General features: G+C 38.5%; 1 protein-coding gene across 9 annotated transcripts in view; it reads right to left on the bottom strand.

The window, feature by feature from the left end:
- The window catches only part of nSyb (neuronal Synaptobrevin), a 107081-nt gene extending 89800 nt beyond the window's left edge, over positions 1-17281 (bottom strand). For all 9 annotated transcript variants that reach the window (XM_076181790.1, XM_076181798.1, XM_076181740.1 and 6 more), the window contains exon 1: positions 17148-17281. In XM_076181790.1, the coding sequence (XP_076037905.1) occupies positions 17148-17149 (2 nt within the window). In that variant the 5' untranslated portion in view covers positions 17150-17281. The remainder of the gene's footprint in view (positions 1-17147) is intronic.
- Positions 17282-19687: the final 2406 nt, after the last annotated feature.

Below are 19687 nucleotides of genomic sequence, written 5' to 3'. Positions count from 1 at the left end.
GGGGTCTTACAGCCCCCTCTGTCTCATTTCCTGCCTAAGAAGTGGGAGGGAGGTTCTGAAGCATGATTCAAAGTGGGTTGAAAGAGAACCAACTGCAGCTTTACCACCTCCTTGTGGTTGCTTCTGGGTTTGATCTCCATCCAGGACTCTGTGCCAAGTGTGAGGCAACAACTGAGACGGAGAGCATAATCAGTCACTGTCAAACTTCTCTCTCATAAACAAAAACTTCATTCTTCCAACTAACAGCCAAAAGTCCTCTGGCAATGGTGAGTGACAATGGGGGAAGGAGATGCTGATCTCTGTAAGCCCTTAGTCACAACCCATATGGCAGGCAGTATAGCCCGTGGTCACCTGGTGGTGGGACTATGGAACAACACAGCTTGGCAGTGGTCTACACAACCAAGCAGTCCTATTCCAGATCTGTTCTGCTCATTCAACACAGGGAATGGACTAGACAAAGTGCCTTAAACACAGCTTCCCTAAACCTGACCTGGCCAGGGAACTGCAAGGTCACCTAAATGTGGTATGAATAATCATGCTAACCAAACAACAATAACAGGGAGTAAGCAATGGCTCCCAAAACCAAGGTCCCTCAGTTGCACTCCTGCCCCACCCCACAACACTTCCCTGGGGAGAGAGCAAAGAGTAACCCCCTTCCACACCCACATCCAACAAAGAACAATCTATAATGGTAATTGGAACAACTATCCATCCTCCCCACAGAGTACAGATTCTGTGTACTGACACATATTCTAGTAATGTATTTTTCCCTTAGTGTGCCATGTAATACTAGAATATGATTTCACACTACATTTTTCTAATCACTTTTATACATTACAAGCCAACCACATTTTCAATTCGTGCACAGGTCACACAAGCACCACCAGGCAGCTGTCTGGTACACTAACAGATTTAATATTTATCATCATAGCAATACAAGAGGGATATGCTCATTCACAATACAATACGTGTTTATTTGCAAAATAAATTAATTTTTGGGACATGATGAGTGATGTTTCATTCCTTTACCATAACCATGGTAGGTGTAACTAGAGGGAATACACTCCATTTTCTATTTGAGCAATTTTTCTAAAATAATGTATATATTGCATAAATAGACAAATACCTATATCGTTTGCTGCAAATGGCATTACCAACAGACCCAAAAACTACAACTAGTGACTGCAAGTCAATACCAGCCCTTTCAGCTACCAACTCGACCTAAACCAAGACAAAGTGGACCCTGACTTGGAGCCACCCAGTCAGGGTCTAGCCAAGAGTCTTGATCCTAAAATCTACTAACAATGAGTCAATAACAAAATGCCCCATGAGAATACAGCAGAACTTCAGTTCTCTTAACATCTCACATGTCAAATAAACCAGTTCTCAACCAAAAAATAAGAATTTTTTTACTCCAGTAGTTGACCAAAACATTGGTTCTCAACTAACCTAAACAGAGAAAATTGAACAAAAAAATTGATTTCGTGGGAAAATATCACCCTGATATAGCTGTACCCAGCAATTCAGTAAACTTGTTTCAGTTCTTCACCAAATTGGTTCTGGAACAGTTTTCTAGAACAGATTGTGGTCAAGAATCGAGGTTCTACTGTATATGATCAATTTTAAAGCATATGTGGAACTCCTTGTGACATGTGTCTCCAATTGACAGCTCAATATGACAAAGTGCCTTAACAACCCAGACAGAAACCCCAATCCAAACATCACATGGATCATACACCTGTGTGAGAGTAGCCCACATTCCACCACTATACCACACAAAAATAATGAAAAACAGCAAGATGATTAAAGGGAACAGGAGTACATCAGGTTAAGAATATTGTAATTGTGTCACCTCTTTCTCTTCGATCTTTCAAAGTTGGCAGACCCAGTACTTTTAGTCTTTCCTCGTATGGTTTATCTGCCAGGCTGGAGACCAGTTTGGTTGCTGCACTCTGGATTCTCTCAATCTTAGTTATATCCTTCACTGTGTGAGGACCATACCACTGACACATTTTCAAGTCTTAGTCGTTTTGATAATTTTTTTGATCATCTCTTCATCCATATATAGTCAAATGCCACTTTAATCTTCTGAAGTAGTCTGTGTGTCTGTATCTCGCAACATCTAAATTGTTCTTAAATTCAGGTATGGCTTTTGCACATGCTATCATTTCATCCAGCTTGTTCCATACACCCACCACTCTGTGGGGAAAGCTATTCTTTTTCAGGTCTCGTGTATAACTGTCCTTTGAGTTTCTTTCCATGTCCTCTTTTATTTCTCATATACCATCCCAATTTAGTAAGTCTTCTCTATCAAGGACTTCTGTACCTCTCATGATTCTATAGATGGTCAACAAGTCTCCTCTTTCTCTTCTTTGTTTCAGGGTTGGTTACTCTAGTTTTCACAATCTCTCTTCGTATGACAGTTCTGAAAGTGTGGGGGCCATCTTCGTAGTTGTTCTTTGGATTCTTTCAATTTTCCTTGTATTCTTTTTGGTACTGTGAGACCATAATGTCACTGTGTATTCCAATCTTGGTCTTGCCAGTGTGACTAGTATTTCCTTTACCATTTCTTTGTCCAAGTAAGTAAATGCCACTTTTATTGATCTCAGCAAGTTGTAGGTTTCTCTAACAATTTGGCTTATAGTATGTTTATCAGGGGACATGTCCTTTGTGATGATTACTCCTAGGTCTTTTTCAAATCCCACTTTCTTTACTTCCTTTTCACAGATTCTATATTGTCCTAATATCCAGTTTTTACTTTCTCCAAATTCCATTATACTACATTTCTTGATGTTGAAGTCCACATTCCACTTCTGACTCCATTCCCAAATTTTGTTCAGATCTCTCTGCAGTGACTCTCAGTCTATTTCAGTGCTCACTTTTCTCAACAACTTTGCATCTCTTCTACAACTACCTTTTTTGAGTTTCTTTCCATGTCCTCTTGTGTTTCTCTTGTCCCAATTTAACAAGTCCTCTCTCTCTTGAGTATTTCTGTGTCTTTCATGATTCTAAAGATGGGTAGTAAGTTGCCTCTCTCTCTTCTTTGCTCCAAAGTTGGTAACTCCAATTAAGCCAGTCTCTCTTCACATGACAAGTTTGAAAGTGTTGGAGCCATTTTTGTGGTTCTCTGGATTCTTTAAATTTTCTTTATATTCTTTTTGGTACTGGGTGACCATAATGTCGCCACATATTCCAGTCTAGGTCTTATTAGTGTGACTATTGTTTTTTTTTTATCATTTCTTTGTCCAAATAGGCACCACTTTTATCGATTTTAGCGAGTTATAGGATTCTCCAACAATTTTGTTTATTTGTTTATCAGGGGACAAGTCATTAGAAATAATTACTCCCGGATCTTTTTCAGATCCCACTTTCTTTACCTCCTTGGTTCCAATTTTATATTATCCTGATATTCTATTTTTTTCCAAACTCCATTATGCTACACTTCTTAATGTTTAAGTCCATTTCCCATTTCTGACTCCATTTCCAAACTTTGTTCAGGTCTCCCTGGAGTGACTTGCAATCCGTTTCGGTTTCTACTGTCCTCAACAATTTGGTATTGTCTGCAAAGAAGCTCATGTAATTTTCCACATCATCATCCATGTCATTCACATAAATAGCAAACATTATTGGTGTGTGTGTATCTATCTAGTTTGCCTAGTTGTATTACACGGAGAGGGAGCTATGCTCATGGTGACCCGTCTTTGTATCTTTGAGCATCAAGTTTTTTTCTTAAAATCTTATACAGCTACTATCCGAGTTACGACCTAGATAGGTTCCGACCAACCAGTCGTAAGTCGGATCCTATTCAAAATGGCCGACACGAGGGTTCTACTCTAGGATACATGATATCTAAGTTATTCCAGATATCCAGCACTCTGTGTGGGAAGCCATTCTTTTTCCAATCTCTTCTATAGTTATACTTGTTGAGTTTCTTTTCATGACCTCTTGTTTTTCCAATGTAATTTTTTAATAAATCATTCCTATCAAGGATTTCCATTACTTTCATGATTCTAAATAAAGTCGGTAGATCACCTCTTTCTCTTCTCTGCTCCAGTGTTGGTAGTTCCAATTTCAATCATCTTTGTTCATATGTTAATTTGGAAAGAGCTGGTGCCAACTTTGTCGTTACTCTCTGCATTCTTTCTAGTTTCCTTATATTCTTTTTAGTACTGGGTGACCATAGTGTCACTGCGTATTCCAGTTTTGGTCTAATCAATGTAACTAATATTTTTTTAACCATTTCTTCATCCAAGTAATCAAATGCCACTTTCATTGACCTTAATAGGTTGAAGTTTTCACCAACTTCAATCATATGTTTGTCAGGGGACATCTTTTATGATGATCACTCCCAGGCCTTTTTCAGATCCCACTTTCATTACTTCTTTTTCACCAATTTTTTATTGTGTATTTACCTAATTGTACCTACCTAGTTGTGTGTGTGTATGTGTGTATCTATTTACCTAGTTGTATTTTGCGGGAGAACTATGCTCGTAGTAACCCGCAATTGTATCTTTCCGCATCCAGATATTTCTTAAAATATTGTATAGTTTTAGCACTCACTGTTTTCTCTTTCAATTTATTCCATGTATCTATCACTCTGTGTGGAAAGCTGTTCTTTTCCAAATCTCTTCTGTAACTGTCCTCCTTAACCTCTTCACTCCGGGGCACATCGCACGTCTGGCAGCATTTGCTGCCTGACGTGTGATGTTGCGTCATAATAATCGCATTATAAAAAATAAAGTCAGTGCTCAATCGTTCGTTCTTTCACCCATGTATTTTGATAACCATAGAAAATTGATGAAGCCAATTTAGAGAGAATGGAAATTACGTAGGTACGACTACAATAAATATAATCAAGATGCCGATGTCGGCATCATCGAGTACCCACTTGCTCCTCATGCTGCCTACGTAGGCGTCACCATATGGAAGTGGTTAAGTTTCTTCTCGTGTCCTCGTGTTTCTTCTGTCCCATTCATGTAGATCATCCCTATCAAGGATGTCCATCCCTTTCATAATTCTGTAAATGGTTATTGAATCGCCTCTTTCTCTTCTTTGCTCTAGAGTTATTAAGTTTAGTTTGTCCAGTCTTTGTTTGTATGTCAACTTGCTAAGTGTTGGTGCCATCTTTGTCAATGCTCTTTGAGTTCTTTCTAGTTTCTTTGTTTTTTATTGTACTGGGTGTCCATAGTGATGCTGCATATTCTAATTTTGGTCTTATCAGTGTAACTAGTATTCTCTTTACCATTTCCTCATCCATGTAGTCAAAGGCCACTTCCATTGATCTTATCAAATTGTAGGTTTCTCCAACTATTTTGTTTACATGTTTGTCTGATGACATGTTGTTTGAGATAATTATTCCTAGGTCTCTTTCTGAGTTTACTTTTGCAACTTCCTTTGTTCCAATTTTGTATTGACCAGATATTCTATTTTTACTATTTCCAAATTCCATTATACTACATTTCTTAATGTTGAAATTCACTTTGTTCTTTTTACTCCATCTCCAGACTTTGTCCAGGTCTTCTTGAAAAGATTTACAATTTTCTTCTTTACTTACTCTCTTCAACAGTTTCGCATCTGGAAAAGTTTATGTAACATTCAATTCCTTCATCCATGTCATTTATATAAACAGCAAACATTATCGGAGCCAACACAAAGCCTTTGGGGACTCCACTTATCATGTTTACCCAATCTGAGTTCTTTTCTCTATGTACCACTCATTTTTCTTCCATTCAAGAAGTCTTTCATCCATTCCAATAATTTTCCCTGTATTCCACCTATGGTTTCAATTTTTCTTATAAGCTTTTCGTGTGGTACTTTGTCAAAAGCCTTCTGCAAGTCAAGGAAGGCACAGTCTGCCAAGCCATCTCTTTCTTGTATTATATCTACCAATCTTAAGTGCAAGAATATTAAGTTTGTCGCACATGATTTTCCACTTCTAAATCCAAATTGGTTGGGATTTAGTATTTTGTTCTCTTCCAAGTGTTTAGTCCATTTATTTTTTATAACTTTCGCATATTTTTGCAATTGTGCTTGTAAGGGATACCGGTCTATAGTTTGTTGGATTTTCTTTATCTCCTCCCTTATACAGGTAAACGTCGACTTACGATGGCCGCGACTTACGATTGTTCGACTTTACGATGACGACGACGACGACGACGATATGATAATTTAACCCCTTCCATACGGTGCCGCACACGTAGGCGTCATGAGCAAGTGGATTCGCGACGCTGCCATATCGGCGTCTTGATTATATTTATTGTAGTCGCCCCTGTGTTTTTACATTCTCTCAAATGTGCCCTAAATCCCATTCTCTGTGGTTTTAAAAATTCGCGGGTGAGAGAGAGAGAACGATCGATAAAAGCGGTGACTATATTTTATGATGCGAGTATTATTACGTCACGTCGTACGGCTGGCATTGGCTGCTGCCCGCGAGATTTAAGTTCCGTACTGAAAATACATATTATAGTGTTTGAATATGGTAAAAAGGATAAAAATAATTAAATAAACTACTGTACATGTTTAATAGGCTATATTCAGTATCTCTGGTGGTTAATATACAGGTAGGCTAGGTACAGTGACCACGGAACAGAGGGGGGGTCGACTTACGATGAGATCGTCTTACGATGGCTCTATCGAAACCTAATGCCATCGTAAGTCGACGTTTACCTGTATATTGGTTTGTTGGTTTGATGGTAATAGTGGAAACTGCCTTTTCATTTGAATCTTTATCCATATTCGGTCCAGGGCCTTTGTTATCAAGATTTTCCTTTGCCTTGCGTGGGTCGTCAACTGGGTCAGTTTATTTGAAAGGATCAAATTTGTGGGAGTGCTCGTTAGTACTTTGGAAGGGTGATTAGGGGGAGGATCAGGAGGAATGGGAGGAGGTAAGAGTTTAGGGTCTGCTGTGATTGCAGGTAGTAGAGTTGCCATTGTCAAGTTTATCTCTCTTGGGCGTCACCATATATTAGAATTTTTTTGAGTTAATGTACATAGAAGATACTGCAGTTGCTTGATGCCTCAAGCAATGAAAGAAGTAGTCTCTGCAGAGTTGGAAGAATCCAGAATACGACTATTTAAAAACAGGGGGTCTCGGTCACGAGTATAAGCTTTCACAACCCGATTTGTCCTTTAGTTTTGTTCCATAGAGTAGGGAGCCAACGTTGCTACTCCCTGTGTGCACTGGAAGATGGACAGAGAGTCGGCAGTCAAAGGTAGCCCATCTGCCCCTCCTCCACCAGCATACGGGGTTCTGCCCCTCACAATGAGTAGGGACCTTGCAGTATATCCCATCACCCAGCTGGTCTCAGGTAGGGTTTCAGGGAAACCTTTAACTGTCAGAACCTCTCGAGTAGTAAAAGAAAAAGTTAAGAAAAGGAGAGTAGGATGGCGAATAAGAAGGAAAGGGATAGGGGAATTCACTGGGTAACGAGGGTGGGGGTCCCCTATCTATTCGTTACCCCTGATATCTCACTCTCGGACAATTGTCATGGGGTGAGAATAGTCCAGTTCATAATCAAGATCAGGCCGGGGTCATCAATTTATATCTGTCTGTTTGGCACAGTTTTAGTCTGGAAGCTCAGGATTGACCTCTCCAGCATGGTTGGACCTGACTGGCACAGCTCAGTCCTTCCTTGCAACACGCAATCCCCCCCACTACATCAAAGTACTGGGCCTTGAGGGGGCTTCTTTGAGTCAGAAGTCAATTATCTTGTGTATTTTACCTGTGAGTTCATCATGCATTCTTTTAATATCCAGTTTGCTTTTCCATCCGGCCCATGTGACTATCTGACATCAAGTTTCTTTATCTGATCCCTTATTTCTTTCTGTGTCACTTATTTTTTTTTATTTTGGGGGATCCTTCTTGGTGACCATCATCCTACATTTGTGAGCTTTCAAGTGTAAATACAGATCTAAAAGTGTCTGGTCATTACTTCAGCCATTTCTATATCTTCTTTGTATTCTTTATTTCTTTCACGCAGTTTCACTATTTCATATTTGTCTTTTAGTTTATCATTTACATATCTGTAAAATAGTTTAGGTTAATCTTTGCATTTTGCTATTATATCTTTTTCATAGTTTCTTTTTTCCTCTCTGCATATGTCTACGTATTCATTTCTCAGTTTGATGTATGTTTGCCATTTAGTCACTTTTTTGTCTCTTTTCCATCTTTTCCAAGCTTTGCCTCTTCTATCTTTAGCATCGCTACAATTTTATTATACCAGCACTTCATGTACACCCTTTTCTGTTTCTGCTTAAACACATGTTTATCTGTACTCTCCTTATATATTTCTTTAAAAATGGTCCGATGTCTCTTCCATCTTTGTTTCATCATTTGCAAATTTTTCCCAATTAGCATTTCGAAGAAAAAAAAATTCTAAGTTTTACAAAGTCAGTTTTGTTGTAAATTAATCTTCCTTCTCTATGTTTCTTGTTCCTTCTCACAACATTTTGTTCTTTAAGCTCGATCACTATTAGTATGTAGCCACTCTTAACAACTGGTGTTATATAGTTTATTTTTTTCCACAATTTCAGGCTCAGAGGTGAATATCAAGACTAGTTTCAGTGGTTCTTCATTTTGTCTAATTCTAGTGTTTTCTTTGACACATTAAGTCAATGTGTAATCAATGGTCATATCCAGTAGGATGTTGCCCCAGAGTTCCTCTCCACCTCCCATTGTTGTCATTTCTTTTGCGTTAAAGTCATCCATAATTACTATGTTTTCTCCATATTTTAGTGTCTCAGTTAATTCATTCTTTGTGTCTTCTAGTAATTTTGAATGTTCGCTATCAGTCCAAGTCTTAGTTTTTGCAGGCACATATACAACTATGAACTTTCTACTTTTCATACTGCTATTTTCAACTTTAATTGTGGTCAGTTCCATATTGTCTTTCCTTCTGTTGCCTTTATTACATTTAGGTCCTTTCTAGTCAATAGCATGACTCCTCCCCCATTTGTCCATTGTATTTTTCGACCAAAGGTTGTATAAACCTTGTTCCACCATACTTGATTGTATAGTACCTTTTAGTTTTGGTTTCACAATTCCCACTATGTCAGGTTTCTCTATTGACAAATAGTCATTCAATTCATTTATTCCTGAAATCATACCATCCATATTTGTGTGTGTGTGTGTGTGTGTACTTACCTACCTAGTTGTATCTTATGGGAATGGGAGCTATGCTTGTGGTGTTCCATCTCTGTATCTCACAGTATCTGAATTGTTAAACACCATATGAGGACAGACCCTTTATTTGTACGACATTTTGCTTATTACAGCTTTTTCAGGTACTTGAAAAAGCTGTAATAAGCGAAACGTTGTACAAATAAAGGCTCCGTCCTCATATGGTGTTTAACTCGTCAGTCTTGTCGGCAACTGCTACTTTCATGAAAATCTAAATTGTTCTTAAATTCATGTAAGGTTTTTGCACACACTATCATTTCATCCACTTTGTTCCATACATCCATCACACTGTGAGGAAAGCTGTTCTTTTTCAAGTCTCTTCCATAACTGTCCTTTTTGAGCTTCCTTCCATGTCCCCTTGTATTTCTCATATCCCAATTTGAAGTCTTTTCTGTCAAGGACTTCCATACCTTTCATGATTCTATAGAGGGTCAACAAGTCTCCTTCTCTTCAACATGAATATTCAGAGAAATGGTACAGGATAGCAACAAGAGTGGGGGGGGGGGGACAGTATAACTGAAGGACAGTCACAGTAAAATAAAGTATCATCCTTTCTCTATGAATAGAGATTTCCTCTACCACAGATAAAATGATGCATGGCTCTGCTCCATAGGGGTGCCCCATTTGGATCCTAAAGTATCAGCTGCATGCTACTGAGCAGCTTTTAACCCCACAATAACATGCAGTCAATACCCCAGACTGGGTATATATATATATATATATATGTATATATATATATATATATATATATATATATATATATATATATATATATATATATATATATATATATATATGTACGAGGGGGAGTGGGTGGGGGATGGGGGTGAGGAAGTATGTACAAGAAAAAATTTGACGCAGCCCGAAGGGATCTCTCCCCGTCTTCTCCTTTTCTGCTTGAGGGGACGGAAAGGGGGGGTCACCGAATTTATAAAGCAGCCTTGCTGTGGATGTGCTATGTCTTGCGACACTGCTTCTGACCCAGGGCAGTGGACTGGATGCAGGGATGACCCATCATCCAGGAGGTGCCAAGATAGGAGGGAGGGAGGAGGGTGGAGGGAAGTGGAATATATGGGAAATGAAATGGGTGGGAGTGATTTCTATGCCTTTTTCTTTTTGGCTACCCCTGTGTAAGGGGGAAAAAGCCTTTGGTATATGTATGTGTATATACATATATATATACATATATATATACATATATATATATATATATATATATATATATATATATATATATATATATATATATATATATGTATATATCTATATATATATACATACATAAATACACACACATACAAGATAAAAGCAGCTTTTGTATGGGTGTGGGATGGGTTAAGGATGAGTATGCCTTGGCTGGCTACTTTCCTTATAAAGAGAAAGAAGCCTTTTAAGTGCATACACATATGCATTCACCTATACAGGAAAAAGACTCAACACTCAATGGGTCCTACTCTCTAATTTATCATACCTAGCCTGAAATTCATGTACACTTAGTCTATGTATGTGTATGTATGCATGTGTACATATATTTGACTGGGCATGTGCCAAGGGAATGGAAATCAACACACATTACTATACTAAAAAGGGGGTAAAAGCAAACTGAAGATCTACAGGCCTCACTTCATCCATGAATTTTTTTTTATCAAAACAATTGGAATAAAAGATACCAAAGAATATCACTTAGAAAGCAACCCTAATAAATGACAGCCAGCATAGTTTCAGTGTAAACACTTACACTACTAACCTTTTAGAATCTTGAATTTGTCCCCAAAATTATACAACTGTACACAACAAAGGATATAATTAACAGTCCCCAGGCATACTCAATTTAAATTGCAGTTGACTGATGGGTTAAGTGGTCCAAGTGAAATGGATTTTTCTGACCATACATACACCTAAGGCTCTTTCCCCCTTACAATAGAGGTAGCAAAAAACAAAGGCATAAAATTCACTCCCACCCATTCCATCCCCACCACTCCCATTCACCCCCTTCCCTCCCTCCCTCTTATCTTGGGTCCTCCTGGATGACAGGTCATCCCTGCATCTCACCCACTACCCTGAGTCAGAAGCAATATGAGCAAGATCGTTTCACTGAATCGGCAACCCCCGTTTCCTCATGCAGAAAAAGAGAAGGTGGGGAGAAATCCCTTTGGGCTGTGTCAAAAATCATTCCCACATACTCCCTCAACACCCCCATCCACCACCCATTCTCTTTCATGTATCACAGCATCACCCATATACAACCATTCTCAACTCGGCCCTATTTTCTGTCCTCTCCCGTGCTTCCTCAGCAGACACCCCACCCCCCTTTCCCAATGCCCCTTTTACCACATCCATACATCTCATCCTTGGTCACCCCCTCATGTTCACTACTTCCACCTCTGACTTATACACCTTTTTTACTAATGTGGATAGGAGGTAAAGGGAACACAGGCTGAGGGAAATACTTTCATTCCTGACTAGTTTCGCCTGAGTGGCTTCTTCAGAGAGCCCGTGTTCCCTTTACCTCCTATCCACATTCGTCACAATGTATACACATTTTTTACTAATCTTTCTTCACTCATTCTTTCCATGTGTCCAAAACATCCCTATACTTTTTCATCAACCCCATCTCCAAACTCCCTTTCCACCCCTGCTCTCCTCCTCATTTACTCTATCTAGCCTAGTAACCCCTACCATACTTCTCAGGCATTTCATCTCAAATACATTCAAACTCCTCCTCTCTTATGTTCCATGTTTCTGCTCCATACAGTGCTGTTGGCACAACCACTCCTTCATACAATCTGTTCTTAACATCCATTCCCAAACATTTCTCTTATTACACTTTTTAATCCCCCAAGGTATTTACTTGCTTCTCTCAATCTACATTCTACCTCCACCTCCCTCTCTTTCTTGCCACATTTGCATCCAAATATCTGAAGCTATCCACTTCCTCCGGTCTCTCTCCCTACTCACTTCCAATTGGTTGCCACTTTTTCCCTTCTACATCTCATCTACTTTTACCCATATTTATCTTAAATTTCCTTCTTTTGCACACCTTCCCCAAACTCTGTCACTAACTTCCTTATCTTGGGTCCTCCTGGATGACAGGTCATCCCTGCATCTCACCCACTGCCCTGAGTCAGAAGCAATATGAGCAAGACCGTTTTACTGAATTGGCAACCCCCGTTTCCTCTGATCCTGCTACAAGTGCAGTGTTGTCAGCAAACAACAACTGATTTATCTCCCACTTTTCTCCATTTTCTTTAACCATCTCCAAACACCAGCCCATTAACCTTGTGTTTACCTCTCGCACCACCCCATCCATGTATAAATTGAACAGCCAATACGATATAACACATCCCTAACGAAGTCCCACCTTTACCTCAAACCACTCATTCTCTACATTTCTGATTCTAACACAAACTCTACTACTCTCGTAAAAACTCTTGACTGCTCTTAACCACTTCAGTACGGGACTTAAATCTCGCGGGCAGCAGCCAATGCCAGCCGTATGACGTAACGTAATAATATTCGCATCATAAAATATAGTCGCCGCTTATATCGATCGTTCTCTCTTTCACCCGCGAATTTTGAAAACCACAGAGAATGGGATTCAGGGCGCATTTGGGAGAATGTAAAAACACAGGGGCGACTACAATAAATATAATCAAGACGCCGATATGGCAGCGTCGCGAATCCACTTGCTCCTCATGACGCCTACGTGTGCGGCACCGTATGGAAGGGGTTAACAGCTTTCCTATCCCATATAACTGCAACACCTCCCACAGTGCCTTTCTGTCTACCCTGTCACAATCCATTTGTAACTGTCACTAAACATTAACCGTGCACATGATCCACACACATGCAACATGGTACTCGTCTTGGGCAAGACCTCTAATATTGCAAAGTTCACAGATTTCCAAATCTCAAACACCTGACTAAATGCAAAATAAGACAAACAACGATGCCCCCCCACAATGTCACAACAAGATGTCTAATGTCACCAGAGAGACCCAATGAGCCCTCTCATACCTATTACAATTACTCTACCGTAATGTAATATATATACACAATGTCTAGCCACGCCCACCAACCATACAACTAACCCCAATATAACGGAACTAACACCCATGCATATATTTGATAACTAACATATCTCACATACGGCAACCCACCAACCCCCTTTACTGTATCATGACAGCTGTGCTGCCAAGAGATAGGACTGCCACGGTCACTGAACAGGCAGAGGACTGCCCAGGTCATCAACCTGGCAAGAAGGACTGCCACAGTCATCGACCAGGCAGAGGACTGCTCAGGTCATGAACCTAGCAGGAGGCAGTGCTGAGGTTAAAAGCCCGTCACAAGAATTGCTCAAGGTCAAGGACCTAGTTGCAAATTATCTTCGTACCTGAATAAAGCCAACAAAGTCCAGCAGAGACTTTATCTCACCCGCTAAACCACCATTACACCATTACATGTAGCAAAAACACATCCGTTTTGTTACACTTTTCCAAAACCATCAAGACCTAAAAAACACTTACTTTTTCCTAAAACTTTCTCATATATCTTTTTATATGTAGCAAAACCACATTCATTTTGTTACACTTTTCCAAAACCATAAAGGCCCAAAAAACATCCTTACCTTTTCCTAAAGCTTTCTCGCATATCTGTCTTACCATAAAAATCTGACCTACACAACCCCTATCTGTCCTAAACCCACACTCTTCCTCATCAATTACTCCCTCTGTTCCTCTTCCAATCCTGTCAATCAAAACCCTCCCATATGCCTTCCCAATTACACTCAACAAACTTATCCCTCTGAAACTACTACACACACACTTGTCCCATTTTCCCTTGCAAAGTGGAATTATACAGGCACTCCTCCAATCCTCCGGTACTCTACCCTCTCTTAAACAAACATTAAATAACCTCATCAACCAGTCCTCTATCACTGTACTTCCTTCTTTTAGACATTCTGCATGACACCCATCCAACCCAGGTGCCTCACCTGCTCCCATCATCTTAACTTCTACAGCGTCAGCAGCATACATCTTATGCCACAATTGCTTTATAGATTGAGCATCAGCGGCATACGTCGTATGCTGCAATTTCAAAAAGTCGCCAAAAATAGGCATTATGTCGAGGGTCAAATATTTGGTAACGACCAAGTAGCATCCATTGGCTACAAAAAGCACCCACAAATTTTTATTTATTGACAAAACTGGCAACCCTGGCAGGAATTTTTTGGGGGTAACTTGGGGTATGAAATCAGTCTTTAGGATGTATTTTAGGCGATTCTGGTGTACAAAATGAAGTATGAGGAGGTGAGGTTGTACTTCGACAGTTAGGCAGGTGCTATTTAGTATGAATTCAGACATATAGAACTGGCAATTTCATACTGCCAATTTTCGTAATAAATGCGTAATACAAAATGTGGCTGGGTGTGATGGATGCTTACTAAAATGTTTACCAAAACAATAAGAAACACCACAATCACCTATCCTCCATGAAATAATAATAAAAAAAAAGACCCCAAAAAATCAATTTACCGCATAAAGTGATAAATATTTGCCAAAAAATCCACGAAAACCATCTATAAATACATTTTACGTAAGTGTCAGACTAATGTGGGTGACTGTACATTGACTTGAAACATCATAAATCTCAAATTCCTTCAATCTGTGAAATCCTAATGAAGCTTCCCCCAAAAAATACAACGGACATTCTTGTTCAACCTGCGTGAGGAGTGGAAGTCTACAGATTTTCTACAAAACTTTCACACACATATCTCAATAAAATTGACCCAGTTTCTCCACTTCTAGGCTAAAGTGAATCAAAATAAGCAATATTTGTTGGTTTTACATTATTTTGAGTTGATTTAAGCAAAGAAAAAACAAGTTATTTTGGCTCCGACACTGGGGAGGGTGAGTATATACAACATTTGCCTGGCAATTTATGGGTTAACAACTGCCTTCACCTCATCTTTCCTTATCTCTCCTCCATTTTCCTCACTCATCACCATCATTTTCTTAACACTACCCACTGCAACTACCTTCCCCTCTCTATCCTCCTTCACATTTAGCATTTTTTTCATTACTTCTGTCAGTGGTCCCGGCATATTTCTCCATCTGGCTCTATCATGGAAGGCCCCTTCCTCCCTCAGTGTTTCGATGTTGGGCAAGTCATGCCTACTAAGGGCTTCTTAAACATTCTTTCCATATCTTTCTCAGTCCTCCTCATGGCCTTCTTCCATCCAGCAACTCCCTAAAATACTATGCCCATCTTCCTCTTATTGCCGTCTTTCATTATCATCTCTCCATCTGCACCTTTTACATTTTCTTCTCTACTTGATTAACCTCTTCCTCTCTTAATTTCTTTCCAAAACATTTTTTATTACTTTCAAAAATTTCTGTCATACTCTTACCCCATTTCACATCTGCTCTCCTCTTTCCCTCCTTTATCTTATGCTTTACTTCTTTTCTTTTTTGTACCTCCCATATGATTCTCTCGTTCAATTTTGTAACTAATCTATGAATGCTTGCTTCTCTTCTACACCCTTCTTTGATTCCTCATTACAACACTCACTACCCTTCCTTCTATTTCCTCCCATCTTCCTTGTTCCACAGACCATCTTTGCACAACATGTGACTCCCTCCTTGAACAATCCCCTTTCCTCCTCCACTCCTAGTTCTACTCTATCCTTCATTCCCTCATACTCCTCTCTGTTTCTTCTTGTACTTCTCCTTTTCTTTCTCATTTAAGCAGTTTACTTGAAGTACCTCCCTATCTTCTGTCCTTTTCCTCTTCTCCATCTACCCTCCACACTCAATTTACCTTCCACCAAAAAATCTGATATTCCCTACTCGCTCCTCTTAGAACATGCACATCCTTAACTCTTCCTAATATTCTCCTGGTTACCACTATATAGTCCACTAACACCCTATCTACCATCCTCTGACCTCTCTCATGTATACTTATGCTTGACTTTCAGTGTACTATACCCTAGCTCTAAAATTGAAGTTTGACTTAACTCCACTGAGATATCTCCTCTGGTTAAAATAAAATCAAACATTTGCCAAAATGAAATACTATTTCAAAGTCACTCAACTCATTCTGAAAGATACACGAAATCTTAAGAAAATGGACAACTGCAATTGATTTCATAACCTTCTGGACCACCAGTTCTCAGACTATGAAACACCCACCCACAAGCACATGTATATTCTAGTTCTCATTTCATGAACAATCAGTAAATACTTTATAATTATATTCATTTTACTTCTCAAATTGATTCTAACAAAACTCAATTCTTTTTCAGTTTATTGAAAATTGACATAATTTGAATTTCACTTATTTTTTCTTTCAAATCTGTCATCTGGGAAAAACTTATGATGGTTACATATGATATAATCATGACTTAGGGTTATAATCCAACAAAAATATGAGAGCTCTTCTTCTAAGCACTTGCAAGATTGAAAAAAAAAAAAACAGCCCACTGGGACACACCCACTCCACATTAAGGTTTAATTTTCAACCCCACCATGCCATTTGTATACCTACATATTAGATTTTCACCCAAGGAAAATTCTAAGAACTTTTACTATACGCGTTAGAACTGTACCAATGCAAGTGCTTTACTAGCCAGCCCACAGCTGTCAACTTCCAGGCAAGTGCCCACATAGCCGTCCGAGACTGTCATTACTGTAACAAGAAATCGTAAACTATCCATTCACGCTAAGAAAAACAACCTTCTTTATAATTACTACATGTGATTCAAAAGAAATAACAATGTAATCCATGTCAACTTTTTTATTTGACATTCTATTATCTGCCCTTACACCAGCTACAACGATCGATCATACACATTTATTGTGTTTCTTGTATTTTCGACATTTCTCTACATCATATCAATCTATAAATGAATTACAACAACTCAACACATGATCACGGTTTACTCTAATGAAATCCAACTTCGAATACTTACATTTTCTGTACTAATAGGAGGAACCACTAGATGAGCCTTAAATCCAAACAAAAATGGCAGATTCTGTCAGTGACGTCAGAGCAGACGATGGGTTGAATGCGCATTCGCAGTGATTCTCAAATCCAACTTAATACATCATCGATTCACATTAAGGATTTAATATTTTTATAGTTGTATCCAATTTTTTTCTATTTAATAAAATGTATCTATTTTCTAAATCACCATGGCAAAATTACATAGTTATTTACCAATTGCGTATATACCTCCCCTCTATAAATAGTATCGGTTTGAGAAAATAACATCACCCACGTAAGTCACTATATTACTATGATACATTATCATAAGAAAAATTAATTGTTGGTTAGAAAATGAAAAAAACGAAAATATCCGATATTTCAGGCTTAGAGAACAATCAATGACAGATGAGCACGTACGTACTGGCATACACGCAAGCACATGCTTACACCTACGCTCGTTATTATATAAATCCAGTGAAAGACAATAATGATATGTTAAAGTTTGTAGTTAAGATATACAATAAATATATAAATATCACATAGGCTTGAGCAATAGGAATAATCAAGTATTGTGAGAGAATAACAATTAGATCAGTACTTTTCATTTCTAAACATTTCATTCATTGATATTAATTACGTGTACTAAGCTATTTAACAGTATTTGCTGACTTCAAACAAACATAAAGATCTGCAATTTGAATTAATGTACTTGAAATTCCATTACATTTAAGGGATGATTTCTCACAATTGAAAAATAAGGCACTATATCTACATCATCATACATTATATGCAGACATGCGGATATACCGTACCTATATCCCATAACAAACACAAAAAATACTTCAACTATATCCTCCATTATTGTTAAACGTAAGACGTGGCCACGTCAACTTCAGTCAGTCAATAACCCAATATTTTTTTTTACAGAAAATAGCTTGTTATTTTATCGAAGTTTGACTCGTATTTATTTCGTGACTCAGACCCAATGAAAACGTCAATATCCCGACGCTGTGACTTTTCATGATGTTGACAAGGTATTTTGATCTAGCCAATACTAGAAAATGTGGACGGAATGTGGAGCAGATAATAATATGTAGCAAATATCCAAAAATTGAACATCTACACTTGGATTAGTACAAACATATCCATGGGTCAGGCTATATATAACAAACTTTGCCATATTTGGTCTCAGGTTTGCACAAAATATTATATCGGGGCAGTTAAGTCTTGGCTATGTAAAATCGGTGACAAGAATTTGATCCTTAGAAAAAATGGCACGGTAAATATGGTACAATAGAGAAGTAGGAAAAGAATAGCACATTTGTTTAAAATTTAGCTTTTATGAAAACATCATTGGATGTCTAATAATCCACTTCCACATTGTTGGATGGTGATGATGATATCCTACAAGATAAGAAGCGACAGTTACTTCGTGACACTGGTTGTTGGTTCACGGGTGATTAATTTTTGGTGGCATCATGGACATTGTACAGTTGTGGAAGGAAGCAAGATGGCGAAGGTTGAGGAAAGGAACTTTTGGTCGTTATATACGATTTTTTCCTGCTTCTTGGAAGATATGTACCTGACACATAGGTGTTGTCAAAGTAGCAGAGAAAAAGAATGGTGCCAGCAGGAGAGGAATCTCGAAGGTAGCGAAGACCATTTCCCGCATCGGTGATAGGTAATAGATGTAAGGCATTCAGTTCCCCACAAAAATGTCGGAACTCGTCGTTATTTTTGCTGCAGTGATAGGTGAGGCCAGAGTCTTGAACTTCTATCCAAGTGTTCTTGGATAGGAGGTAGAATCACCCTTGGGGTTCGAGTGTCTGGTCCAAGTATGGTACTGATGATTTGGATGACTGCCTGTTCAAAGTCCACGATGACTGTAGTAAGGTCTGGAAATTGATTGAGATCATGACAACTGTTCATAATGGCTTGTAAAAGTGTGTCCTGGTTTTTCCTTTGTAGAAGGTAGGCCATAACATCATAATATAAATTGTATGATAATCATCAGAGATTACAGATAGCCTCTTTTTAAAGTTGCATGTTGTAGTGTATTTATTGAATTAAATAAACAAGAACGATATCTATATACAGTTTATTAGACATCCAATGATGTTTTCATAAAAGCTGAATTTTAAACAAATGTGCCATTTCCCCCTATCGTTCAATTTGACATTTTTTCCTGTGTCATATTTACCGTGCCATTTTCCCTAAGATCCAAGAATATACATTAGCAGGTTGTCGTCTTATCATCATCATCATCATCATCATCATCATCACCACCACCATCATCATCATCATCATCATCACCACCATCATCATCATCATCATCATCTCCACCATCATCATCATCATCATCATTATCATCTTGACCATGGTGACTAGTCCCTCTTACTCATTCATTTATCTGTTTTTATTTACTTATTTGTTTATATGTTTATCTATTTATTGGTTTATCTATCCTTGCATTTATTTATTTTCATTTATATATATTCGTCTGTTTATTTATCCATTCATGTA

The sequence above is a fragment of the Oratosquilla oratoria genome, chromosome 3 (assembly GCF_046742065.1).
Source record: "Oratosquilla oratoria isolate Oo_2021 chromosome 3, ASM4674206v1, whole genome shotgun sequence".
Taxonomy (NCBI): domain Eukaryota; kingdom Metazoa; phylum Arthropoda; class Malacostraca; order Stomatopoda; family Squillidae; genus Oratosquilla; species Oratosquilla oratoria.
This window is presented reverse-complemented; position numbering and strand designations above follow the sequence as displayed.